The following is a 23,411-nucleotide window of genomic DNA, read 5'->3' as shown; positions in this document are numbered from 1 at the left end:
GAAAAGTTCGGGTCTGTTTGTTATCAGTAGGTCCAAGATGTTATCTCCACGAGTCGGTTCTCTGTTTAATTGCTCGAGGTAATTTTCGGATAGTGCACTCAGTATAACGTCACTCGATGCTCTGTCCCTACCACCCGTCCTAAACATCTGAGTGTCCCAGTCTATATCTGGTAAATTGAAATCTCCACCTAAGACTATAACATGCTGAGAAAATTTATATGAAATGTATTCCAAATTTTCTCTCAGTTGTTCTGCCACTAATGCTGCTGAGTCGGGAGGTCGGTAAAAGGAGCCAATTATTAACCTAGCTCGGTTGTTGAGTGTAACCTCCACCCATAATAGTTCACAGGAACTATCCACTTCTACTTCACTACAGGATAAACTACTACTAACAGCGACGAACACTCTACCACCGGTTGCATGCAATCTATCATTTCTAAGCACCGTCTGTACCTTTGTAAAAATTTCGGCAGTATTTATCTCTGGCTTCAGCCAGCTTTCTGTACCTATAACGATTTCAGCTTCGGTGCTTTCTATCAGCGCTTGAAGTTCCGGTACTTTACCAACGCAGCTTGGACACTTTACAATTACAATACCGATTGCTGCTTGGTCCCCGCATGTAATGACACGGTATACCGTGCGTTTTGGTATGATAGAGGCTGATTAGTATGTCTTCATCCTTACTGTTGTGAGACAGTGGGACAGGTACAATGGGTGGTGATTCGTCAGTGTTTGAGCGATGTTAGTTGGCAGACATTAATGTTGATCAATATGTAGGTGGTGTCGCTTCGCACACATTGTGGTTGTTTATGCGTATGAGCGACGTCGTTTAGACTGTCACTGTGGTTCACTCCAGCATTGTCCTTTTAATTGTGACTCATGTTTGTGTTATTTGTTGGGTTGAGTTAACGTTGCCTCCTGGCGCGAGCTTGTATCCTTGTTATACTGTGTATGTGATCGCTTTGGTTTCTCGTATGACTGAGGGGCTTTCCTTTGTGATGTCAAGCTTCCTTATTGTGTGTATCCTGTCTTAAAATTAATGTTAAGTTTGGCTTGTCTTTTGCTTACGTAACCCTGTACCATTGTGTCTTAAAACGATGTTTTCTTGAAAAATTATGAAGCTTGCCACCACTGATTTCTCATATGTATGTACTGTGCTGGTAGTGCCGAGATTGTCCAACAGATGGTTCAGAGAATGTGAAACTACTGATCACAGCTTTCCACCATTCAGTCCTTTAGTGCACCAAATGTGGCAACGTCTGTCAAGAGTTCAAGGTAACATATTTAAGTGGTTAACATTGCAAGAGTGCAGGTTAATGTGCGAGATAAGGTATTGAAAAATGTGAAATGCTGGTACATTAACAACCGCTATAACCGCTAGAATGTTGAATGCAAGCATGCAAACGTGTATGAATTGTGCTGCACAGATGTTGGATGTCAGTTTGGGTGATGGAGTTCCATGCCTGTTGGGCTTAATCAGTCAATACAGGGACACTTAATCCTGTTTGTGGATAATACTGGCGTTTCGACCAATGATGCCCCATACATGCTCGATTTGAGACAGATCTGGTAATCGAGCAGGCCAAGGCAATACGTCGACACTCTCTAGAGCATGCTGGATTACAACTGTGGAATGTGGACGAGCGTTATCCTGTTGGAAAACACACCCTGCAATGCTGTTCATTAATAGTAGCAGAACAGGTCGAATTACCAGATAATACTGGCGTTTCGACCAATGATGCCCCATACATGCTCGATTTGAGACAGATCTGGTAATCGAGCAGGCCAAGGTAATACGTCGACACTCTCTAGAGCATGCTGGATTACAACTGTGGAATGTGGACGAGCGTTATCCTGTTGGAAAACACACCCTGCAATGCTGTTCATTAATAGCAGCAGAACAGGTCGAATTACCAGACTGACATACAACTTTGTAGTTAGGGTGCCTGGGATAATGGCGAGACTGCTTTTGCTGTCAAACGAGTTCGTACAGCAGACGATAACTTCAGAAGTAGGTTCAGTGTGTCTAGCAGGCAGATATGTTGGTTGCAGGCATTTAACTGGCCTCCTCCTGATCAATACACAACCATCGCTGTCACCGAGGCAGAACCAGTTTCCATCAGAAAACACAACAGACCTCCACCTTACTCTCCGATGATCTCTCGTTTGACATCACTGAAGCTGCAAATGGCGTTGGTTTGGGGTCAGTGGAATGCACGCTACAAGGCGTCTGGCTCGGAGCCGTCCTTGAAGTAACAATTTTTAACAGTTCGTTGTGTCACTATAGTGCCAACTGTTGCTCACATTGCTGCTGTAGATGCAACACGATGCACCAGAAGCATACGCCGAAAACGATGTAGTAGTAACATGTGACCATCTGGGGCCCAGTGTTCTTGCGATGTACATCGTTTCATCACGCCCAATCTCAAACGTTACAAACCCTCGCTACCGTTACAGCGTATACTCGTATTTAAAGCAAACCTGCTTTCATCCTCATAGTGGCGCTTTTAGCGCCACTCTTATGTGACTGGCGCGAAATTTGAATAGACACCTTCTATCCGACTTAAAAACAGGCCTACGAATTTTGTTTATGTCGCACAACTCCTTCTTGGTGTTGCAGTTTTTTTCTGAGCTCTTATAACTTACTCATTACAGAGAGATGCTGACTCAGTTTTCCTGGCCAGCAAGTGGGAAATTACATTACACAGAATATAAAAACAAACCGTCGCTATGGGCCTGACCCAACTGGATGTAGAATTACATTACGAAACAATATGCCTAGTTTTGTGTAGTGTATGCAGAGACTGGGAGTGAGAAACGAATGAACAGTGTAGCACTAGCCGTTTATATTATTAAAAAAACTCCTTTGAAAATGTGTTCTGCACATGTAGCATTTTTTTAAACAGACCAGATTTGTGTTTGGGTCCGTGAAGAGCCTTCATCTGACCATCCTGATTTAGGTTTTCCGTGGTTTTCCTAAATTGCGCCGAGATGGTCCCTGCTTTAAGGCCACGGCTGACTACCATTCTTATGAAGCTTGTCCTATATAATGTAAATGCCTCTATGTATGAATTGTTCTGTTTGTTGTTCTTAAACTGAAATGCCACGATATGTCCTATATCCTTGTTAAAGTGATATATGAATGCATAAATCTACTACTAGTACTACTACTACTAAAGGTAAACAAAGAAACGAGGAAAACATGTAGCAATATTGAAGAATTTAAGTATGTAACGAAACGAAATAATAATCAGATGTTCAACATATTGTTCCTGGGGGGTACCATGATCTCGAGCAGCTATCTCGAGGAAATATTGTGGAATACACAAAACGTGATCCGGCAGCAGAACCGAGAGCGATACGCTGAACAGAGCCTCTGAGAAAGCCTATGGGGTCACAATAATCACGTGTGACACCACAGGTGTACATTATGTTTACTTCATTTTCTCAATTAGCTGGAAATACAACAAAAATTAAACCACATATTATTACACAGTGACTTAGCTTACGAAAGACTGGAGATCTTTGTTGTAGGATATACTTGTCGGTGAATCTAAAACTGTAGCATGATTTATATTTATCCGTAAAAATTCCTCTTTGTAGATCTCTTTCTAGAGCAGGAATCCCTTACAGTTTCCCTCCTTCCTGGCCTAGAAAAGTGCAGCCTGGCTTACGGCGCTGTAGCATTATTTAAATGGACATGTCCGAAGAAACATAACGCATTCTATGCCAAGGGTAATATGTGGGCCCAATATGGCCGAGCATGTCACGTGACGCTACTTCAGCCAATCGCGGATTGCTGAGAACGGCGAGCAAGGGGGAAAGGATGGCCGTGCTTCCCCTGTGCAGAGCTACAGGGCAGCTTGAGAAGTGAGAGATGCCAGAGGGTAAACTTCCTTCTGTTCTTTAGTTTTATCGTGATCGAAAGACTACTTTTACCAAAAAAAGGTAATAATAACTCGAAATTTTAAAGCAGTGTCAAATAAAGTGATAAGCTCATATTACAATCAAAATCTTCCCTTGCTTTTTGCTTTGTGAATCACCTCTTAATGACATCGTGATTTGTGCTCAAATGCTCCGTCGTGAAGTTACTATCTCAGGATTTGTACTTCAGTTTGTGTAAGTTATCTTACTTTCATATTATGTCCTGGCGTTTACTCAGCATGTGATATGTTGCTTCCGCCAGCTTTCTGTTATACCAAAGATGTGCAAAAAGATTTTCTTTTGTGAAGAAGTTCGGAAAAGACAGTTTTGTGTTGCAAAAAATGATGAAATGCCAGACTACAAACACAGAGATCCTGGATATGACGACCATTCTATCTTTGGGTTTTTTGTGGCACTTAATGTGACTTACTGTTTGTCACAATTGTGTCAACTACATCATGCTTCCGATTCTCTTTTATTCGTTTTGTAACTAACTCAGTGAACTAACTGATAGGTCTATGAAAGGCAGGAGCATACAATTTCCAAGAGGACAATGCAAAATAAAGTACAGTGGCGTCAAATCAAACTTTATGTTGATGGTTGTATTACTTTTATGTAGAGAGTTATAAATGTTTTTAGTGTTGCCAAGGAAATATTGCAAACAACCTGAGAGTGCATACAACAGTTTTATTAATGACAACAGGAGGGCACAGCTCATACATAGTAGGTCGAAAAACACAGAGAGACATGAGAAATCCTGAAAGACAGTTTTATATAACTGCAGAAGTGAATGATGTGATCGTTGATGACGACATATGTTATAGATTACATGAACGACACTGAACGTTGAATCACAGATATGAATAATTATAAACATCATTTTTCACATTACATAGTATATCAACAGTACAAATATTATTTTATCACAAATGTCTAGCTAATAAAAAAGTAAAAAAAGCGTCATTGACACATTTACACATAATCGCGCAGCACTGAAATATTTTTCAACGAATGGACGAAGCGTTAACTTCCATTGAAAAGAGTTTTTTCTCTTTCGTTTGGGAGGAACACCAAAGATTCGTGATGTGATCTTGCCTTCAAATGTAGACCCTGAAAAAGAAAAAAAAGCCAAATCACTAAATGATACAAATAATATTACAACCAGAATGAGGATGTAAATTATGGAACTTTCTGAGTATTGCAAATGAATGTAAATATGTTGTTTATTTCCTTCGGGCTATACAACAAAGACCAAAACCAGCTAATATTGTGAGGAATATTACATGGTACCTTTCCATTTGGTACTAATGCTAACAATATAATACAAAGAGCGCTCATAAAAAAGCTCAGATTTTTAGCATATAAGATACAACTGTAGCACTTGAAAAGTCATTCTGCTTACATTTATTAACTAATAGGTGGGTCAGTTCAGCACTTTCTCATTTATGATCTGGTCTCACTCGTGAGGACATAGAATACCAAAAATCGATGTACCAAGAACACTCGTTCCACGACTGAGGGTCAGTATCGTTAAACAGGTGGTTAAGCGAAGAACGAGTGTCGTTTGTGGAATATCAACACATACGTGTTTGTTTCTACATGCATATGGCTGATGCCACTTGTGATGGCGCGATTCCAACACACGCTGGTCAGTAGTATACGCAAGAAACATATAATGATTTTGTTAGTGTTAGTCTCCAACTTTTCGATTCGTTAAGTGTTCAGACAGAAATCGGAAACCACGAGGGTAATCCCTGGTACTGAAAAAAATTGTTGTTAGAAACTACAGAGTGTGGCAAATAAAACTGGCCCGGTCGAGTGGATACGATTGGACGTGAATTTGCGGTCGCATTGACGGGGAAGGAAAATATTTCCAACAGGATGAAGCAATTGCCCTTACAACCGGCCGAACCATGAAGCGCATTTACACAAGATTCACGACAAACAGAGTTGTTTCGTCACGGCTGGTCACCCGACCTGTGCGATTACTCTGTGCGGGGAGGCCTCAAGTCTAAAGACTATCACAACAACCTTATAGTCTTCAGGAACTCTAGCAGAACAGTGAGGATGAGATTGCAGCAATTCCAGCAGTCTAGCTTCGACCCTGCTTCAGAAACTTGCTGACCAGGGCCCCAGAGTGTCAAGAGATGAGTGGTCGTCACTTTCAACATCTGCCGGTCGGTGTGGCCGAGCGATTCTAGGCGCTTCAGTCTGCTGCGGTCGCAGGTTCGAATCCACATGGATGTATGTGACGTCCTTAGGTTAGTCAGGTTTAAGTAGTTCTACGTTCTAGGGGACTGATGACCTCAGATCTTAAGTCCCGTTGTGCTCAGAGCCATTTGAACCATTTGAGCCATATTCCAGTTTATTGCTTTGGGCGGTTCGTGCTTGGCTCATTATGCGTACAACCGCATCCAATAAACGCTCGACTGGATTAAGATTGCGTTATATGGAAGGCCAAGCTACTGTTGAGAATTCGCTCAAGTGTAAAAGCAAAGAGCAGTGACATGCGGTATACTCCTGTGGAAACGCTACATCTGTCAGGGACCTCTAATGCCAGAAAGGGACACAGATTGTCTGTAAGCACTTCCACATAACATGCACCTTGAAACACGTATGTAACGCAGCAGCGATGGCGAGGCATTGTAGCATCTGTGACCAGAGAGTATGCGCTTGACCGCGCGAGTGTTGCGAGCGGTTCTCAGTCAGTAGTCTGTCGTTGCGAGTCTGTCAGTTCAGTCGTTGCGAGTCTGTAGCTCTGTCTAGTGGAGAGCAGAACTCAGTCTGTAGTCGTCATGCAGAGCGGTCGGTCAGTAGTAGCAGCGCAGTGCGGTTGTGTGATGTAGGCGGTTGGCAACACTGGTCAAGATGAGGAATAAGGTATACTGTTAATTAATATAATCATTAGATAATGAAAAATTTTATTTATTGTAATTATTCTCCAACAAGTCTCCCAATAATAATTTTTTATTTCAAAAGCATTTTCTCAAAAATTTAATTTTTTATTGAACTCAAGATTTCGTTGCACTTCCCATTTCATTCCACTTCTTTTGAAGAAAAATTCCAGTAAAATCACAAAAAAAGAGAATATTATTATTTGCAATGCAGTTCCTCCAAGCGGTGCGCAACAACAACAGCAGATGTGTGACATTGATTTATTCTGAGGTAAGACTTTAATTCTGATTGTTTTACACAGGGCCAAAGACCGATATTTCGGTTTAATTGAATTTTCTTGTCACTGAATGGACTTTAATTTTTTTGAAGGATTTATAATTGAGTCAGATTGCGAATTTCACATTTGTTGCCATTGTCAGTACATTTGATTGTGGGCAGGTTACGCATAGAGCCATGTCCATCAGCATTTCTAATTAGTATCGTCCTTTTCTTTTAAAATTTTTGTGGGGAGGTTACACTCGGCTCCCATTTCTATTAAGTATTGCTCTATTTTCTTTTAAAATTACGGTGGGGAGGTTACACTTGGCGACACCAAGTCCAGGATCGTATTTCGTTGAGAGTCTTTTGAGCAACAGTCAGATATCTGCTCTTATTTGCTTAGATATAATTAGGATTTAGCGCAACGCTTTTAATAATATTGTGACTTTCTTTCTACAGGTCAACGGCAATTTGCTGCTTTGTTGTATTTGTGTGTTGCTTTTGCATTGTGCTTATTTGTTTTGTGAAAAATTTTGACTATTGTAAAAATGCCGCGAAAGACTGTGAATAGTGTATCGCGAAGTATTGTGAATGAAATTACCGACTTAAACAACGTGACCGATAGTAATTGTGATACGCAACGTAATGATGACAATCCTGCGTTCACTAACAATCAGTGCATTCCAACCACTAATGATGACTTTCACCTTAATGATGAACAAACGAACTCAATTGTCTCGTCTGTTAACTTGACGACAATTGATGACGCAGAATGCTCTATGGTAATGAGCGCTGCAGAGCTTAACACACCCGATTTGGAAAATTCAAGTAACGTACAGGCAAATTTGTCTAAAGAAAGTGATCAGGTTACACAAAGTACGACGGATTTATTTAATTCCGGAACAGTGTCTGACAATGTACATCCGACTGATAAACGTTTTTGTAAATTACGGAATGACCAAATGGTCACACAAAACGCGACAATTGTAGATACACCATCAAACAGTAGTGAGAATAAAGTAGGTAATGTTACTTTGGAACAATTTATGACAATAATGCTACAGTCTAAGAACAATAATGATGAAAATTTTAGACAACTTAGGGAAGATAACAAACAACAGAGTGAAAATTTCAAACAACTTAGGGAACAGAACAGACAGCTTAGTGAACAAATTAGAGACGTTGCCGCGCAGTGCCATGACACTAAGGAACAGTTGCGCACGGAAATTGAGGCTTGTTCACAAAAAAATAGCGAAGAAATAAAGTCGGTTGCGCAAGAATTAAGGGAAATGCAAACAGCCGCGACAGATACACTCAGAGACGAAATTAGCGGAGTCGCTAAACAATGCTCTGAAAAAGCTGCACAATTACGGGACGAGTTTAGAGCAATGACGGTAGAACTTTCGCGCACTATGGACGCAAAGATAGACGCGAAATTCGAACAGCAGAACACTCAGATTAACGAGCGCTTTAATCAGCACATACAGAACAGTGATACGCGTTTCCGCAAATTTATTCAAGATCAAAATAAAGTCAAACGACAAGTCATGGAAACAATCACTGCACAAAGACAAGAGGACAAACGTAAAATATTCGCGAAAGCGAAGACGTATGTAGACAATAATATTACTACAGTGTCCGACAAAATTAATACCATAGAACAATTGAACGCGGAATTACGGGATGAAATTTCTGACCTTAAATCAAAAACAGATACACACACAGTAAATATTCAAACAGTGACAGATAGATTCGAACAATTAGATCTAACACAGGATTGTGATGTTATCAAAGGTGATGTTAAAAAACTGAGCGAAACTACGCGCAAGTTGCAAAAACAGATTAATGCGTCTGATTCTAAAACCGATGATCAGGTTAAAATACTGACTGAAAAATGTGATGAATTGGCCAGTCGTATTGATGCTATCGAAAATACTAATGACAATAAATCAGACGATACTGCACCGGTTTCATTTATCCAAACACCTGAATTTCAAAATTTACAGCAGACAATTAATGAGATCGATTCATCTAACAACACGTTGCGTAGAAAACTATCAAGTTTACAACAAGAAGTAACAGAAATGAAAAACACTTCAGTTAATAACACATCACAGCAGACGCCACTTCGCGAACATCCGTCAGACTCGCGCAACACGTATAATGTGAGCAATTTACAGAGACTACGAGACGTAAAATCCGAAAAGCCACGCGACTTAAAATATGAAAAGCTACGCAACTTGAAGTACGAAACGACACAGACGAACAGATTCACACACAAACCTGAACGTATTCTCAAATTCAGTGACGAGAATGTTGATAATAAGCAGTGTGCATTTGTAAGAAAATGTAAGGAATTTAATAATGGCAGAACACAGATACACGCTTTGCACTGTATACGACAATTTATCTTTGTACATTCACCGCTACTACCTGTAATGCAGAAACTAGCTTTGAACCAGATGCGACAATTTATTTTTGTATTTACAACAGCATTGCCTATAATGAAGGAACTAGAATTAACATGGATACAACTATTTACTTTTGGAATTTTACCGCCATTGCCTGCAACGCAAAAATTAAAATTTATTTGCAGTGCGTAATTGACCTCAGGGGATTCATTACGCTTTAATGAATATGTGCCGTAGCGAGCATAGGGCCCCGAGCTGTAGTAGTGCTGTTTCATCTTTAGTTTTCTGCACTGCTGCCTTCTCTTCTACTATCCTTTATATCTATCAAAACTGCTCTTTAACTATTGCTCTTTGTAGGATTAAGAATATGTAATGAAAACCGGATGTGACATCTTTTACCGAATGTGACAATCTTCAGTAGGCACTCCCGTAATGACAACTACCGCCGTAATTTTTAATAACAGATAAAATCGTAATCATCAGTATGTATAAAATTAACAGCAAACGCATTTTTTTGTAACAATAGACGTTTTTCACCGCAACAGCATGAAAGTCAACCGCTTAGTATACGTAACCAACAATGCAGTCTACAAGGTCAAGCAAACTTTAATGTTTCGCCGCGTGCACGTATAGTCCCAGCTCCAACAAATAGTAACGCATGGCAGCAAAGAAATAACTACGTACAGATAACACACCATTTCAATTCGTATCGCAATACGCCGTATAGAAATTACTATCTTGACAGACGTAAAAATAACGAGCACAATTTTCAGCGTACATTTAATAACAATCGATCTTTTCAGCAGCAACAACCTTGGCAACAACATATTATGATGAATGAAACAGACAATAGGTGTCATCCATAGCGTAACACGTCAATAAGAAATAAAAGAACAGTTCATATAGTGGATATGCCACAACGTTCTCCCGTAAATAATAACACGTACGATAGTTTTTAACCAGATACAGCACAGATTGCATATTACAGTAACGCAAACATTACTTTTGACACGCAGAATTTTGCTCACGAGAATGTTATTTGAAACATGCTTTGTTGAATGCACCACTATTATCGCACCCAGATCTTACTAGAAATTTTTCCATTGCCACCGACAGTTCCAACACCGCTTTAGGCGTACACATTTTCCAGGAAATAGAAGAAGATGGTTCAATAGTAATTAAAAACATCGCATTTGCAAGTCGCATTTTGTCACCCGCTGAACGAAATTATTCCGTTACAGAATTAGAAACATTATGTGTTGTATGGGCTTTCACGAGATTTAGGCACTTTCTTTATGGCAGACATACCACCGTTTACACAGACCATAGAGCTATACAATTTTTACTTTCAGCTAAATTTACTCATGACAGATTAAGTAGATGGAAACTTTATTTACAGGAATTTAATTTTACGATTGTTCACATTCCCGGTACGCAAAATGTTATAGCAGACGCACTATCGCGTTCTCTCGGCAACAATCAGCAAGACGTAGCAACCAACTTCTGCAAAACAAATTTCAGTGTCATGTACATTCAGCAAGTTGCATTTGAAAACTTTATTTCATCGTCATTACAGGACATAGCAAAGGAGCAAAATAAAGACAATGTGTGGAAAGAAATTAAACACCTTCGGCAAGATAGGAATAATGTTACGATTAGGAACCACTACACTGTACGCAATGACATTCTGTTTCGCCGCTCTCATCCTGACAGCAACAATTGGTTATTATGCATTCCTGACGAACTGGTTAACAAACTAATTTGGTACACTCATTTAAGTTACGCACATTACGGAGCAAGAAAATGTTTTCTTATACTGAGACAGAACTGTTATTTTACCAACATGGAGAAACGTATACGACGAGTTTTAGCGTCTTGTAAAATTTGCCAGAAAGCTAAATCAGACACCACTTCACATATTCCTCCATTATATCCCATTATACCTGTTAAATTAAGACACATGGCCGCAGTAGATATTTTTGGTCCGATTCCCAGAACTAACAGAGGTTTTTGCTACATTTTTGTCGCTGTTGAGCTCACTTCAAAATTTGTTACTTTCACTCCGTTACGCAAAGCTACTGCTAAAACTGTTTCAAATGCATTTGTAAAACATTTTCTATCTCATGTAGGGCATGTAATGAAAGTAATTTCTGACAATGGATCTCAATTTCGTAGTAGCGTATGGACACGCATGTTACGAGCCAGAAACATTTCTCCGATTTATATATCCAAGTACCATGCTTCTTCGAACCCCTGTGAAAGATTAATGAAGGAAATTGGTAAACTGTGTAGAATATACTGCCACAAAAGACATATTGATTGGGATACACACATACTCTCATTCCAAGATGTAATTAATTCCATTCCAAATGAATCCACTATGCTATCTCCGACTGTTATACTGAAAAACGTTGAACCACCGAACAAAATTAAAGAATTAATAGAATTTCCCAAAAGTCGTCGCCTACGACACCACGAAATAATTGACATTGCGCTGAACAACATCAAACGTGCCGCAGAGCGCCGGAGAAGACAGCAAAAACAGGTTTGTACACGCCGCGTCTTTCACGTTGGACAGAAGATATTAGTACGTACACACTACTTATCCAGCAAATTAAAAGGTAAGTGCCGTAAATTTGAACTTCTATACGCAGGTCCATATCGGATTCGCAGCATCCCTCACCCCAATGTTGTACACGTCGAAACTTTGAGAACCAGAAAATCGAAAGGCAATCACCATATCTCAAACATTAAACCGTTTATTGAGTGAAACCACTGTATGATTCAACACACTATGATGTCATTTTCTAATGCAATTAATTCACCTGACTAATTACTGATGATTATCGTATTTTTTCTTGGCAAGTGCCCGGCAAGGTAAGGTTAGCAGGTCGCTCTTCTTGTCGTTACACATCAGACCGTGCATATTTTTCCAGATGAATTTACACATTTACGACTATTTCTGCAATTATATTTATGTGACTACTTATTGATGATTATCGTGTTTTTTCTTGGCAAGTGCCCGGCAAGGTAAGGTTAGCAGGTCGCTTTTCTTGTCGTTACACATCAGACCGTGCACATTTTCCATTTTTTTGTGTATGTGACTGTACTCCAGTTTTGTTTGTATGGACTATGAAATAGTTAAGATATAACACACACCAGTCGACTTTGACATTTTTTTGCCTTATGACATCTCAACATCGTGACTGTTTCACATTTTTTTGCTGCTGCATTGTATTATTCTGTGTATATCTTTGTTTTTTGAACACTGTCAATGTTTTTGACATATTACGTTTTCTGTCATGCTATGCTGTATGGTTAATTGTGTCACCATAAACCAGTCATTATTTAGTGGGTATATGATTTAAATGCAAGACATTAATCTCTGTCATCAATTTCAGAAAGGAATGATGATTCTAAGAAATAAATTTAACATGAATGGGAATTTCACCTACGGAATAAACGAAAGGAGATGCAATAACTTTATGAGGAAGAGTAAATGGATCAGGATTAACGAACATTAACAAGACTATACTATACTCATCACAGAATAGCAGTCTTAACTAATTTTTTCTTTCAGAATACAAGGTGATTGATGCAGGCTGTCAGAGAGAACTACACATCTTAGTTTTAGTGATGAAATATGCTAGAGATAAGGAATAGTTATGTAATGAGTAATGAAGTGATTTTTTGCAGATGATAGTGAATACTGATGAATAATGATGAAGGATATGGTATTATGAATAATGAAGTTTTTCTTTACAGGTGATGATGATAATGAAGTTATGATAATATGGATAATGAAGTGATGGATAATGAAGTTTTTTCTTTACAGATGAGGATAATGTTGAAGTTATGTATTTATGTTATGTAGTTATTTAAGTATTTGTTGCAGTTTGCTTTGACAGCAGGTGTTACATTGCATAGTAGGATGACAGAAAGTTTTGGAAAGGACAGCTATGGAGCACATTTTATACACATTTCACTACCTGTTAATTCGAAGTTCACTACTTTTCAGCATAGTGTGCGTTTCTTCTTTCAGGTCAATAATCCGTTTTTGTATTTTTTCCAGGAGAAGTTTTTCATGACACTTACTAAACCTGTTAGTTATTATACCTGTTCTAGTACTTGCATTTTTATTTTTTACCCATTTGTGTTTATCACTTCTAAATGTGATCACATGTACTGCCTTGTTACATAATCTTGCTACAGCTGACTCATGACGAATGACGTTACCTATCCTCATTTGCAGCAATAGGTCAAAAGCAAAAAGTATTATGCCTCAGCAATTAATTATCGATCCCAACGCAATGCATTGCTACCAAAAAAATGTATTACCAGTCCCACATAATGTCACTAGTTTATGATAATTCTGAATAATACTGATCAACTCTGAATAGCATGTCACTTGAGTAATGACCTCTTAATGAGACTATATTCAAAATAATGCTTTGTCACTAGCTAATAACTGCCACTGTTTATTGTAATGATACTACTTATAATGCCTGTGATTATTAATGATTTGACTGTAATTAACTGATTTTAATAATGACTTTGTAATGATCTGAATACTACTGAAGGAGGAACACTGTTTATTGTAATGATACCACTTATAATGCCTGTGATTACTAATGATTTGCCTGTAATTAACTGATTTTAATAATGACTTTGTAATGATCTGAATACTACTGAATGAGGAACACTGTTTATTGTAATGAGTACTTGTAATGCCCATGATTATTAATGCTATGACTATAATTAACTGATTTTTAATAATGACTTCGTAATAATTTGAATAATACTGAATGATGATTCTATTCAATACTTGCTGGCCACTGAGTGCCAATAATTAATGTCACTTGAAGAATTGTTATTAATTATGCCATTAATTAGCCCTTTTTTTTCCATGTTGACTTTTCATGTTTTGGTTAATAGCCAATGAGTGCCAATAATTTGTATCACTCAATGTATTATGTTAATGCTAGGCCAATAATTGACTCTCCTTTTTAACTAAGACTTCTGATGAACATTATTCTGTCTTACTAAATATACTTTGTAACTGGCGAAGGACCGCCACTGTTTATTCTAATACGATTACCCATGATGCCAGCTAGTGATTCTTAATAGATTGTAATGACACATAATTAATTAACTATGGTACTGTTTAATAATGCTTTGTAATTAATTAAGGCTAATAATTCTTACTATATTGAAATGACAAATGATTAATTAATTAACTGTAATTAGACAAATGATTAATTAACGACAAATGATTAATTAACTGTAATTAGACAAATGATTAATTAACTGTAATTAGACAAATGATTAATTAACGACAAATGATTAATTAACTGTAATTAGGAAAAGGCTAATGATTATTGGAATGAAAATGATTAATTAACTGTAATTAAGAGAAGGTTAATGATTCTTAATTATACTCTGTAACTGAAAAGAATGCAATTATTTCATAATGCTTTGCAACTAGGAAAAGAAGACTACTGATTCTATGTAAAACAATTAATGAACATTTTTCTGTAATACTACATACTTGGTACAGAAATGTTCAATAACTGGGCTATGAATGCCACAAACTACTAATTAAGTCTGTAATTGTCAATATTATGTGACATAATGTGCTTATCCTCATAAGCTAACTACCCTGAATTACTGCAATGTCCATTTGTCCTGTTTATCCCAGTGATCATGGAGCACTATATTTGGTTTTGCACTAATTCTACGTTGGTGTGCCTTGTAAGAGTGTGGTGTTGACACGACATGCTGTCCACCACCGTGAGCAATGAAGACGTTATTATGGTCCCACTGTTTGGTGTACCTAATGTACTGCCAAAATGAAAACATGGAACATTACTACGACAGTTCAGTGTCTTTGCTACACTGATAAATTCTGATGGGAAAAGATCTTCAAGTTGTGTCACTTGGTGTTGTACTTCTGTGGAAAGATATGGACTTTCAGAGCAGCTGTGTGCAATCTAAAGTGCTACAACCATGATGCAATCCTTCCCTTTCCTATCCTGATTCTTGTCACATAAAGAAAAAATTTTTTTTGGTAACATCATTTATGTTCATAGGTTATACATTTTTCGATTCGCTGAACTCCAATGCGAGTACACTTATGTCACTTGTCAACATAATATTTTGCCAGTCTGTTTATTTGTTCTGAATATGCTAAAGAATTTTTTCAGTGCCTGTGCACTTTATCTGTCAAAAAATTTGTATATACTTTTTTCTGATTTGCTACTATGTTTAGTATTCACATTTTGTCTTTGTCTGATAATATTTTGTACTTAGTGCGTGTGCACAACATTTAAATATTCTGTAAGTTGTAGGATTTTGTTAATTAAAGAAAAATTTTGCCGCGATTGGCAAGTCCAAATGACTCACCATCGCTGCCAAATTTTTGCCCCCCCAGTGGAGGGTTATGAAACACGTATGTAACGCAGCAGCGATGGCGAGGCATTGTAGCATCTGTGACCAGAGAGTATGCGCTTGACCGCGCGAGTGTTGCGAGCGGTTCTCAGTCAGTAGTCTGTCGTTGCGAGTCTGTCAGTTCAGTCGTTGCGAGTCTGTAGCTCTGTCTAGTGGAGAGCAGAACTCAGTCTGTAGTCGTCATGCAGAGCGGTCGGTCAGTAGTAGCAGCGCAGTGCGGTTGTGTGATGTAGGCGGTTGGCAACACTGGTCAAGATGAGGAATAAGGTATACTGTTAATTAATATAATCATTAGATAATGAAAAATTTTATTTATTGTAATTATTCTCCAACAAGTCTCCCAATAATAATTTTTTATTTCAAAAGCATTTTCTCAAAAATTTAATTTTTTATTGAACTCAAGATTTCGTTGCACTTCCCATTTCATTCCACTTCTTTTGAAGAAAAATTCCAGTAAAATCACAAAAAAAGAGAATATTATTATTTGCAATGCAGTTCCTCCAAGCGGTGCGCAACAACAACAGCAGATATGTGACATTGATTTATTCTGAGGTAAGACTTTAATTCTGATTGTTTTACACAGGGCCAAAGACCGATATTTCGGTTTAATTGAATTTTCTTGTCACTGAATGGACTTTAATTTTTTTGAAGGATTTATAATTGAGTCAGATTGCGAATTTCACATTTGTTGCCATTGTCAGTACATTTGATTGTGGGCAGGTTACGCATAGAGCCATGTCCATCAGCATTTCTAATTAGTATCGTCCTTTTCTTTTAAAATTTTTGTGGGGAGGTTACACTCGGCTCCCATTTCTATTAAGTATTGCTCTATTTTCTTTTAAAATTACGGTGGGGAGGTTACAACCTCTCAGTTATTCTTGCAGCCGAACAATGAGGTCTAATTGCGACTATATGAACACAGCCCAGATCATGAGTCACCTCCCGCCTGGACAATCTTGCCAGCATGCAGGATACATGGCTTAGCACGACGTGCGCCACACTTTCAAGCGCCCATAAGATCGATGCAACTGAATCCTGGATTGACCAGACGACTATGTTCGAGGGTCCATATCAGTAGTCGAGACTATGTGAAGTCTCAGCAAAGCGACACGTGTTGGTTGTTGCTCGCTGAAGCTTTTGCGGTGCAGTTTCTCCGTACAGCCCTGGTGTAAATAGATTTCTGACAACACACGTTGAAATCGGGCCCGAAATGATTCACAGTAATCCGCCCTTAACCACGAATGGTTCTGAGGTGGTGACGTGATGTCTCTTCCACTGTGTGGATGTCTACGCTTGTACGCTGCATTTTTGATATGCTATGACCCGTTCGTCTTTCACCGATTACCATTCCCCATTAAATGTATGTTACCTCGCAACATGCTGCCGTGTTCGGTGCACACCTATCTGTAGCAGGCTGCTCAGATGTCGCGTCTGCACTCGCTATCTGATCAGAAATATCCGGGGACACTTACCTAATGCGAAATTGTCCAGTAGATGTCACGAGAGGCAGACCCTTGGAAAAAACGACATTTTGTCAATGGAGTGAGTGATTGATTATTTCGTAAAAATTTTTTGTTTATTTATAGACGGAATCACATTCTTATGACACAGCCATAACCGGTTTCGGCCATACAATGACCATCTTCAGATTCTATAACAATATAAAAGAAAATTTATATCAGAACCTAAAAATAGGTGCAATATTTAACCAGGCTTATTAGTAATCTAGCTCAATTTATGCGAAATGCATATAGTTCATACCTAAAGGCGGCGTACACTGAATACAGGTTAATGCGTTGTCAAACTAGCTATAAAATGTAAAAATTGTTAGATTTTGTTCCCCCTCTTTGCGCTAGATGCGCGCGTCCTCTATAAGATAGTCTTTACTTTTCAAAAGCCTAAAATATGACAAATTTACTATTAATATTTAGGTCAAATGTATATAATATTTAAAATTACATAACAGACCGATAAATCAGTGAAATAACATTTCAGAACAAGGAGAAAACATTGCTATAGATGAAAATAGTAGTAGCACTTGTAGAGTGTATTTCTTACGCCCGATAGCGCTGTATTTCCGGCTATTGCCTGTTTATGCCGTTGTCCATTAGCACGGCAGGGACGACACGGGCAGGACGACGAGTGCAGTGCTCTGCTGTAGGTGGATGACACGCTCCTCCGCCTTAAAGGTTGTTGACATCCGCTCCGGCCTGCACTAGGCAGTGCAACACCCGACCGCCAGAAGGCTCCATAGCTGAAGCACGTATGTAGTAAAAACTTCCGGAGAAACCGGTTATGACTGTGTCATAAGAATGTGATTGTGTCTATAAATGAACAAAAAATTTTTACAAGAGACAGACCCGCCTGTGTAAAAGTAGGATGCTGGTATATTGTGGTCAGCAGAAAAGCAGTAACAACAGAATGGGTTCGTCGAGAGAGCTCAGTAACTTCAAACGTGGATACCTGAGTAATCCATCAGGGATATTTCAATCCTTCTATAGCTGCCCAAAACGACTGTTGGTGACGTGATCGTGAAGTGGAAATACGGATTGAACAACTGCAGGTAAATCAAGACCAGACACATCTCATGTACTGATGGACAGGGACTATTGCTGTAGGTGATCGTAAAAAAATTGCATGAAATCAGCGAAAGGAATCGTACGTGAGTTCCAAAGCACTACCACGAGTCCAGCTAGCACAGTGACAATGGGCGCTAAGAAGAATGAAGCACAATGGTTGTGCAGCTCCTCAGCTGCCAGTAATGGCAGTCGTTGATTAAAATCTGAATTATCATTAGCAGCAGCAGCAGCACTCCGTCTTCAGGCCACAAGTGGCCCATCGGTACCATCCGACCGCCGTGTGATCCTCAGATGAGGATGCGGATAGGAGGGGCGTGTGGTCTGCACACCGCACTCCCGGTCGTTATGATGGTTTTCTTTGAGCGGAGCCGCTACTATTCCGTCGAGCCCTCAGTTCGCGTCAAGAGGCTGAGTGCACCCCGAAAATGGCAACAGCGCATAGTGGCTCAGATGGTCACCCATCCAAGTGCCGGCCACGCCCGACAGCGCTTAACTTCAGTGATCTGATGGGAACCGGTGTATCCACTGTGGCAAGTCGTTGTTCTGAATTATCATTACTTTTCTTTTATTGCGGTTGAAAGTAGGCGTAATGCTACTCAGGGAGAAGAAATGTACAGTCAGTGCTAAGCGGTGTTTGCGACGATGTAAAGAGAGAGCACTTGTCGGAGGATGACTGGAAATGAGTGATTTGGGATGATGAATCACGCCATTCCTGTGGCAGTTCGATGATAGGGTCTGAGTTTGGAGAGCTGCTGTAGAACGTTACCTGCCATCATGTGTAACGCGAACAGTGAACTGCGGAACAGGTTGTGTTACGATACAGGAAAGATTTTCGTAGATGGGATGTGGTTTCTCCATTGCACTTAACGAAATGCTAAATATGGAACGATATGAACACAGTTCTCAGCATTGTGTCCTGTGTGTAAAAGAGTAACAGTCTGAAGACCATGATCCCAATGGAACTCCATTGGAATGAATTAGAATTTTTACTTCTAACCGAACCCCAGAGTCAATATCTTCTCCGGTTTCGGCTCTTAAGGAAGACTGTGTTGCCATTCCTCCATAGACATTCAGACATCTCACTGAAAGCGTCCTCAGGACAGTTCAAGCGAAGGCTGTCCACATCCCATATTAATGTCCATTAATAGGTGTCTGAGTACCTTTCATCACACAGCATATTCCGCCTCTAGCCGACGTTTCAGGACAACCCTGCCAGTGGCTTGTAGCCACTCGTCTTGCTAATGTTATACTTTAAAAAGACAGGAGATTATATGTAAAAATAACGTTATCTATGAAGGGTTTCTTTGTACTGGAGTCTTTACAGATTCATCCGAGTGTTGGACTTACTCACCTCGTACAAATGAGTCTCTTGTTAAATGTGCTTTTTCATTGCCAGTATAGGTGAGATGATAATCACATTTATTCGCTTGAAGAGTGTTTGCAACTATTTGGACCGAGAACCTCATGACAAAATCCTTGTAGCTTTAGGACTAGATAGCAAACGCCCAAGTTCATCTTACAACCTAAAATTAATCGCGCTTCAAAGTAAAATTTGAAAAGAAGGTCTCTGATGTTACGATATAAGGAGTTCCCTCATTTTTCAACTTTGTCCTTGAATAAGAGAACGGAGCAGGGAACAGTGTCAATGACCATTGTAGGGTCCAGTTGGACCACAAGGAAGAAGCTCTGATAGCATACCGTTTCTCTTTTGCAGGCAAGACAGTATTAATTTATACAGTGAAGGCCTTCACGACCAGGTATATTCGTTGCTGGTGAGTCTGCCGTGTAGTATGGATGTCATTCAAGAAACCGTGATGACTCACCAGCAACGCAGTGTTATTTATTAAACGGTGGCGTCTCTCGTTGATTTCCTGTGCAGGCGAGCAGCCAAAGTTGTAGTCCAAATATCACTAGAGAAAACCCAACTGTGCACCAATTTCCTCAGGCTGACGTAGAGATGTCACTGCAACGTGGCAGAATGAAGAGAACAAAGAAATTTAAAGATTAAATGGATAGAAACCCTCAGAGAATGATGTTAGCTTTCCGAAAGTTAGCGAGACGGAACTAGCCTAAATATTACTTATAAATACCGAAAATAAGAACTGCTTACAGCTTATACAGCAAAGAACATTCATTAGTCCTGAAGCCTTCAGTACTAAGCGATTTCTGTCATGAACAAGAAAATACTGGGAAAAGTGACAGTAACTGAGAGAAGGATTGTTACAACGATCATGGACCCAGTACCGGAAGCCGTTTTTCTCGGTAGAAGAACTCTCTAATGAGTCAGCTAATGGAAGATAATTTCAATGATATCTGAAAAGTTGATGTCTAAATAGAGAGATCAGTTGTTGGCAAAATAAAAATAGGGGGTGGTGTAAACAAAAAAATAATACCTTATATAGTGTAATCTCTCTCAATTAGTAATAATACATACTACATTTCCACACTTGTATAAAAAGTGTAATAGCGAAGTTGTTGTCACTAACAGAAAATATTCTTTTGTTCAACTTTTATATTTATATTTCTTACATTTGTTTTAGTATTTAGTTGTTGTTTAAATTTATTTATTTTACTTTTTTCAGTTATTGGTCTCGAAAAAAGGACTGAAAAAGTTTTTTTTCTTTTTGAATCATCGGTCTTCTGACTGCTTATTTGTTCAATTTTGAATTGTATTACATGTGAACTAAATGTTAACTAAATGTTCACAGATGTGTTAATTTGATTTAATTATTAAATATTTATAGAATTAACAGTTGATCATATTGGCAAAATTCCAGTCAGCAACTGTAGTTTACAACACATACATGCAAATAGTGTTAGTTTAAACAGTTATCTGTAACTTTAGGGTGAAATTTATGAGATATCACCCCTCCTGGATTCGGTGGGGTGGCTTATGTTTTCAACGAAACAGATATCTAAACCCTGATTGCAACCACATGAAATGAGTACCTATGGAGAGGCCAGAGTAATCTGTGGTTCCTGAAGAGGAGCGCAGCTTTTTCTGGATGACTGACTGAATTGATCTTATAGCATTAGCCATCATGACCACGCTGTATTGCTATTGCAAACAGTTGAAACTACAGCTGTTTCCTAAAAATATGCAACTGGACTGTATGCTTTAACGATGAAGGCATCCTCTTGAGTAATACATTTAGGAGGCTAAATAATCACTCATACGGATCGTGAGAAAGCGACTATTCAAGAGGACATGAAACAATAAACACATCTTGTGTTCTGTGGATCAGAAGGTCTAACGTTAATTCCCTTGCCGCTTACGTAGGTTAAATGATTTGAAAAGGAAGATAAACGGGTTAAAGTTACATGTAATAGGTATCAGTGAAGTAGGGTAGTAGGATGAAGAGAATTTTTGGTCAGGTGAGATCATTGCTTTAAATACAAACTCACATAAGGCTAATGCAGAAGTAGACCTAACGAGCTGCTTGTATACCATAATATATAGTGCACTAGCTTGTGAGACAGTGAGGTGAACCAGACCCGATTCGAATTCGGCGGCAGGTTAACGATCATGGGATGGTACACTGGCCGACATATAACACAAAGAACAAAGTCTACACTATTCACAGGCAGATAGCGCACACGATTTTCCTCCGTTACACGATATGTTACCTTGATGACTGCGGCGTCAGGGACATCTGGCCACAAATCCTGAAAAGAGGATCCTGTACTAGACGGGATAAGCGTAAGGTAAATACAGAAAGAAAGAAAGATAGAAAGGAAGGAAGAAAAAGTAGGCACAATAATTAGGAAGAAAGTAGGAATGTGAACAAACTTGCTACGAACGGCAGAGTGAAAGGGGTATCATAGTCAAGGTAGACACAATCTCACGACCCCTCAAAGTTATATGAACATTCCAGCCTACTACCTCTACAAACGATTAAGAGATGTGTTGTGACTGATAATTCGCAATTTTTCCCATACACAACTTTTATTGATGTAAGTTCACAAGGTTGATGACTGAACAACAAACGAAAGGTAACAATAATGATGCCAGTAAAAGTCTCCTAATTGAGGCAAACAAAAGATCACTTATTATTTTCCACAAAGGTTCGTGGTAAAACACACACACACACACACACACACACACACACACACACACACACACACACACACTAGTAACAGTCCAATTCCGAAACGAAGACGTAATCTTCAGCGGTCGCGGTAGACGAGGTCAGCAACCGGTGTGAACTGACTTCGGGGCTGGTTCTAGCCCCTAAATAGCTTTCTCCAGCCAGTCAGGTTTTAGCGTAGTAAGATTGAAAAAACGTATGATGAGATAAGAGAAGCTATTCAGCGTATTGTTCGCGTTCTTAATTGTGATCCACCGAGCGAGGTAGCGCATTGGTTAGGACACTGGGCTCGCAATCGGGAGGACGACAGTACAAACCTGCGTCCGGCCATCCTGGTTTAGGTTTTCCGTGATATCCCTAAATCGCTTCAGGTTCCTGTGAAAGGGCACGGCCGACTTCTTTCCCCATCCTTCCGTAATCCAATTGGATCGATGGCCTCCGTATTTGGTCCCCTCCCCCGAATCAACCAACCAGTCAATTATGATCCGGTCTAATGACTCAACTGAAAGAGCATGTACACTGAGGGGACAAAAATCGTGCCATAACGATAATAACATATACAAAAATGTATAAAAGGGCACTGCATTGTCGGAGCTCCCATTTTTACTCAGGTGATTCATGTGAAAAATGGCTACACGAAGGGTATTAGCAGACTTTGAACGCTGAATTGAAGGCGGACCTAGAGGCATTGGACATTCCATTTCGGAAACCGTTAGGGAATTCAATATCCCGAGATCCACAGCGACAATAGTGTGCCGAGAATACCTAATTTTAGGCATTACGTCTCACTACGGACAGTGCAGTGCCCG

The 23,411-nt window shown here is 39.2% G+C and overlaps 1 protein-coding gene across 1 annotated transcript in view; it reads right to left on the bottom strand.

Moving 5' to 3' along the window:
- Positions 1-4,861: 4,861 nt before the first annotated feature.
- Positions 4,862-23,411, bottom strand: part of LOC124775952 — a 277,099-nt gene continuing 258,549 nt past the window's right edge. The window contains exon 3 of the mRNA XM_047250794.1: positions 4,862-5,034. Coding sequence (XP_047106750.1) covers positions 4,862-5,034 — 173 coding nt within the window. The remainder of the gene's footprint in view (positions 5,035-23,411) is intronic.

The sequence above is a fragment of the Schistocerca piceifrons genome, chromosome 2 (assembly GCF_021461385.2).
Source record: "Schistocerca piceifrons isolate TAMUIC-IGC-003096 chromosome 2, iqSchPice1.1, whole genome shotgun sequence".
Lineage (NCBI taxonomy): Eukaryota > Metazoa > Arthropoda > Insecta > Orthoptera > Acrididae > Schistocerca > Schistocerca piceifrons.
Note: the sequence above shows the minus strand (reverse complement) of the source record. Positions and strands in the feature narration are given on the sequence as shown.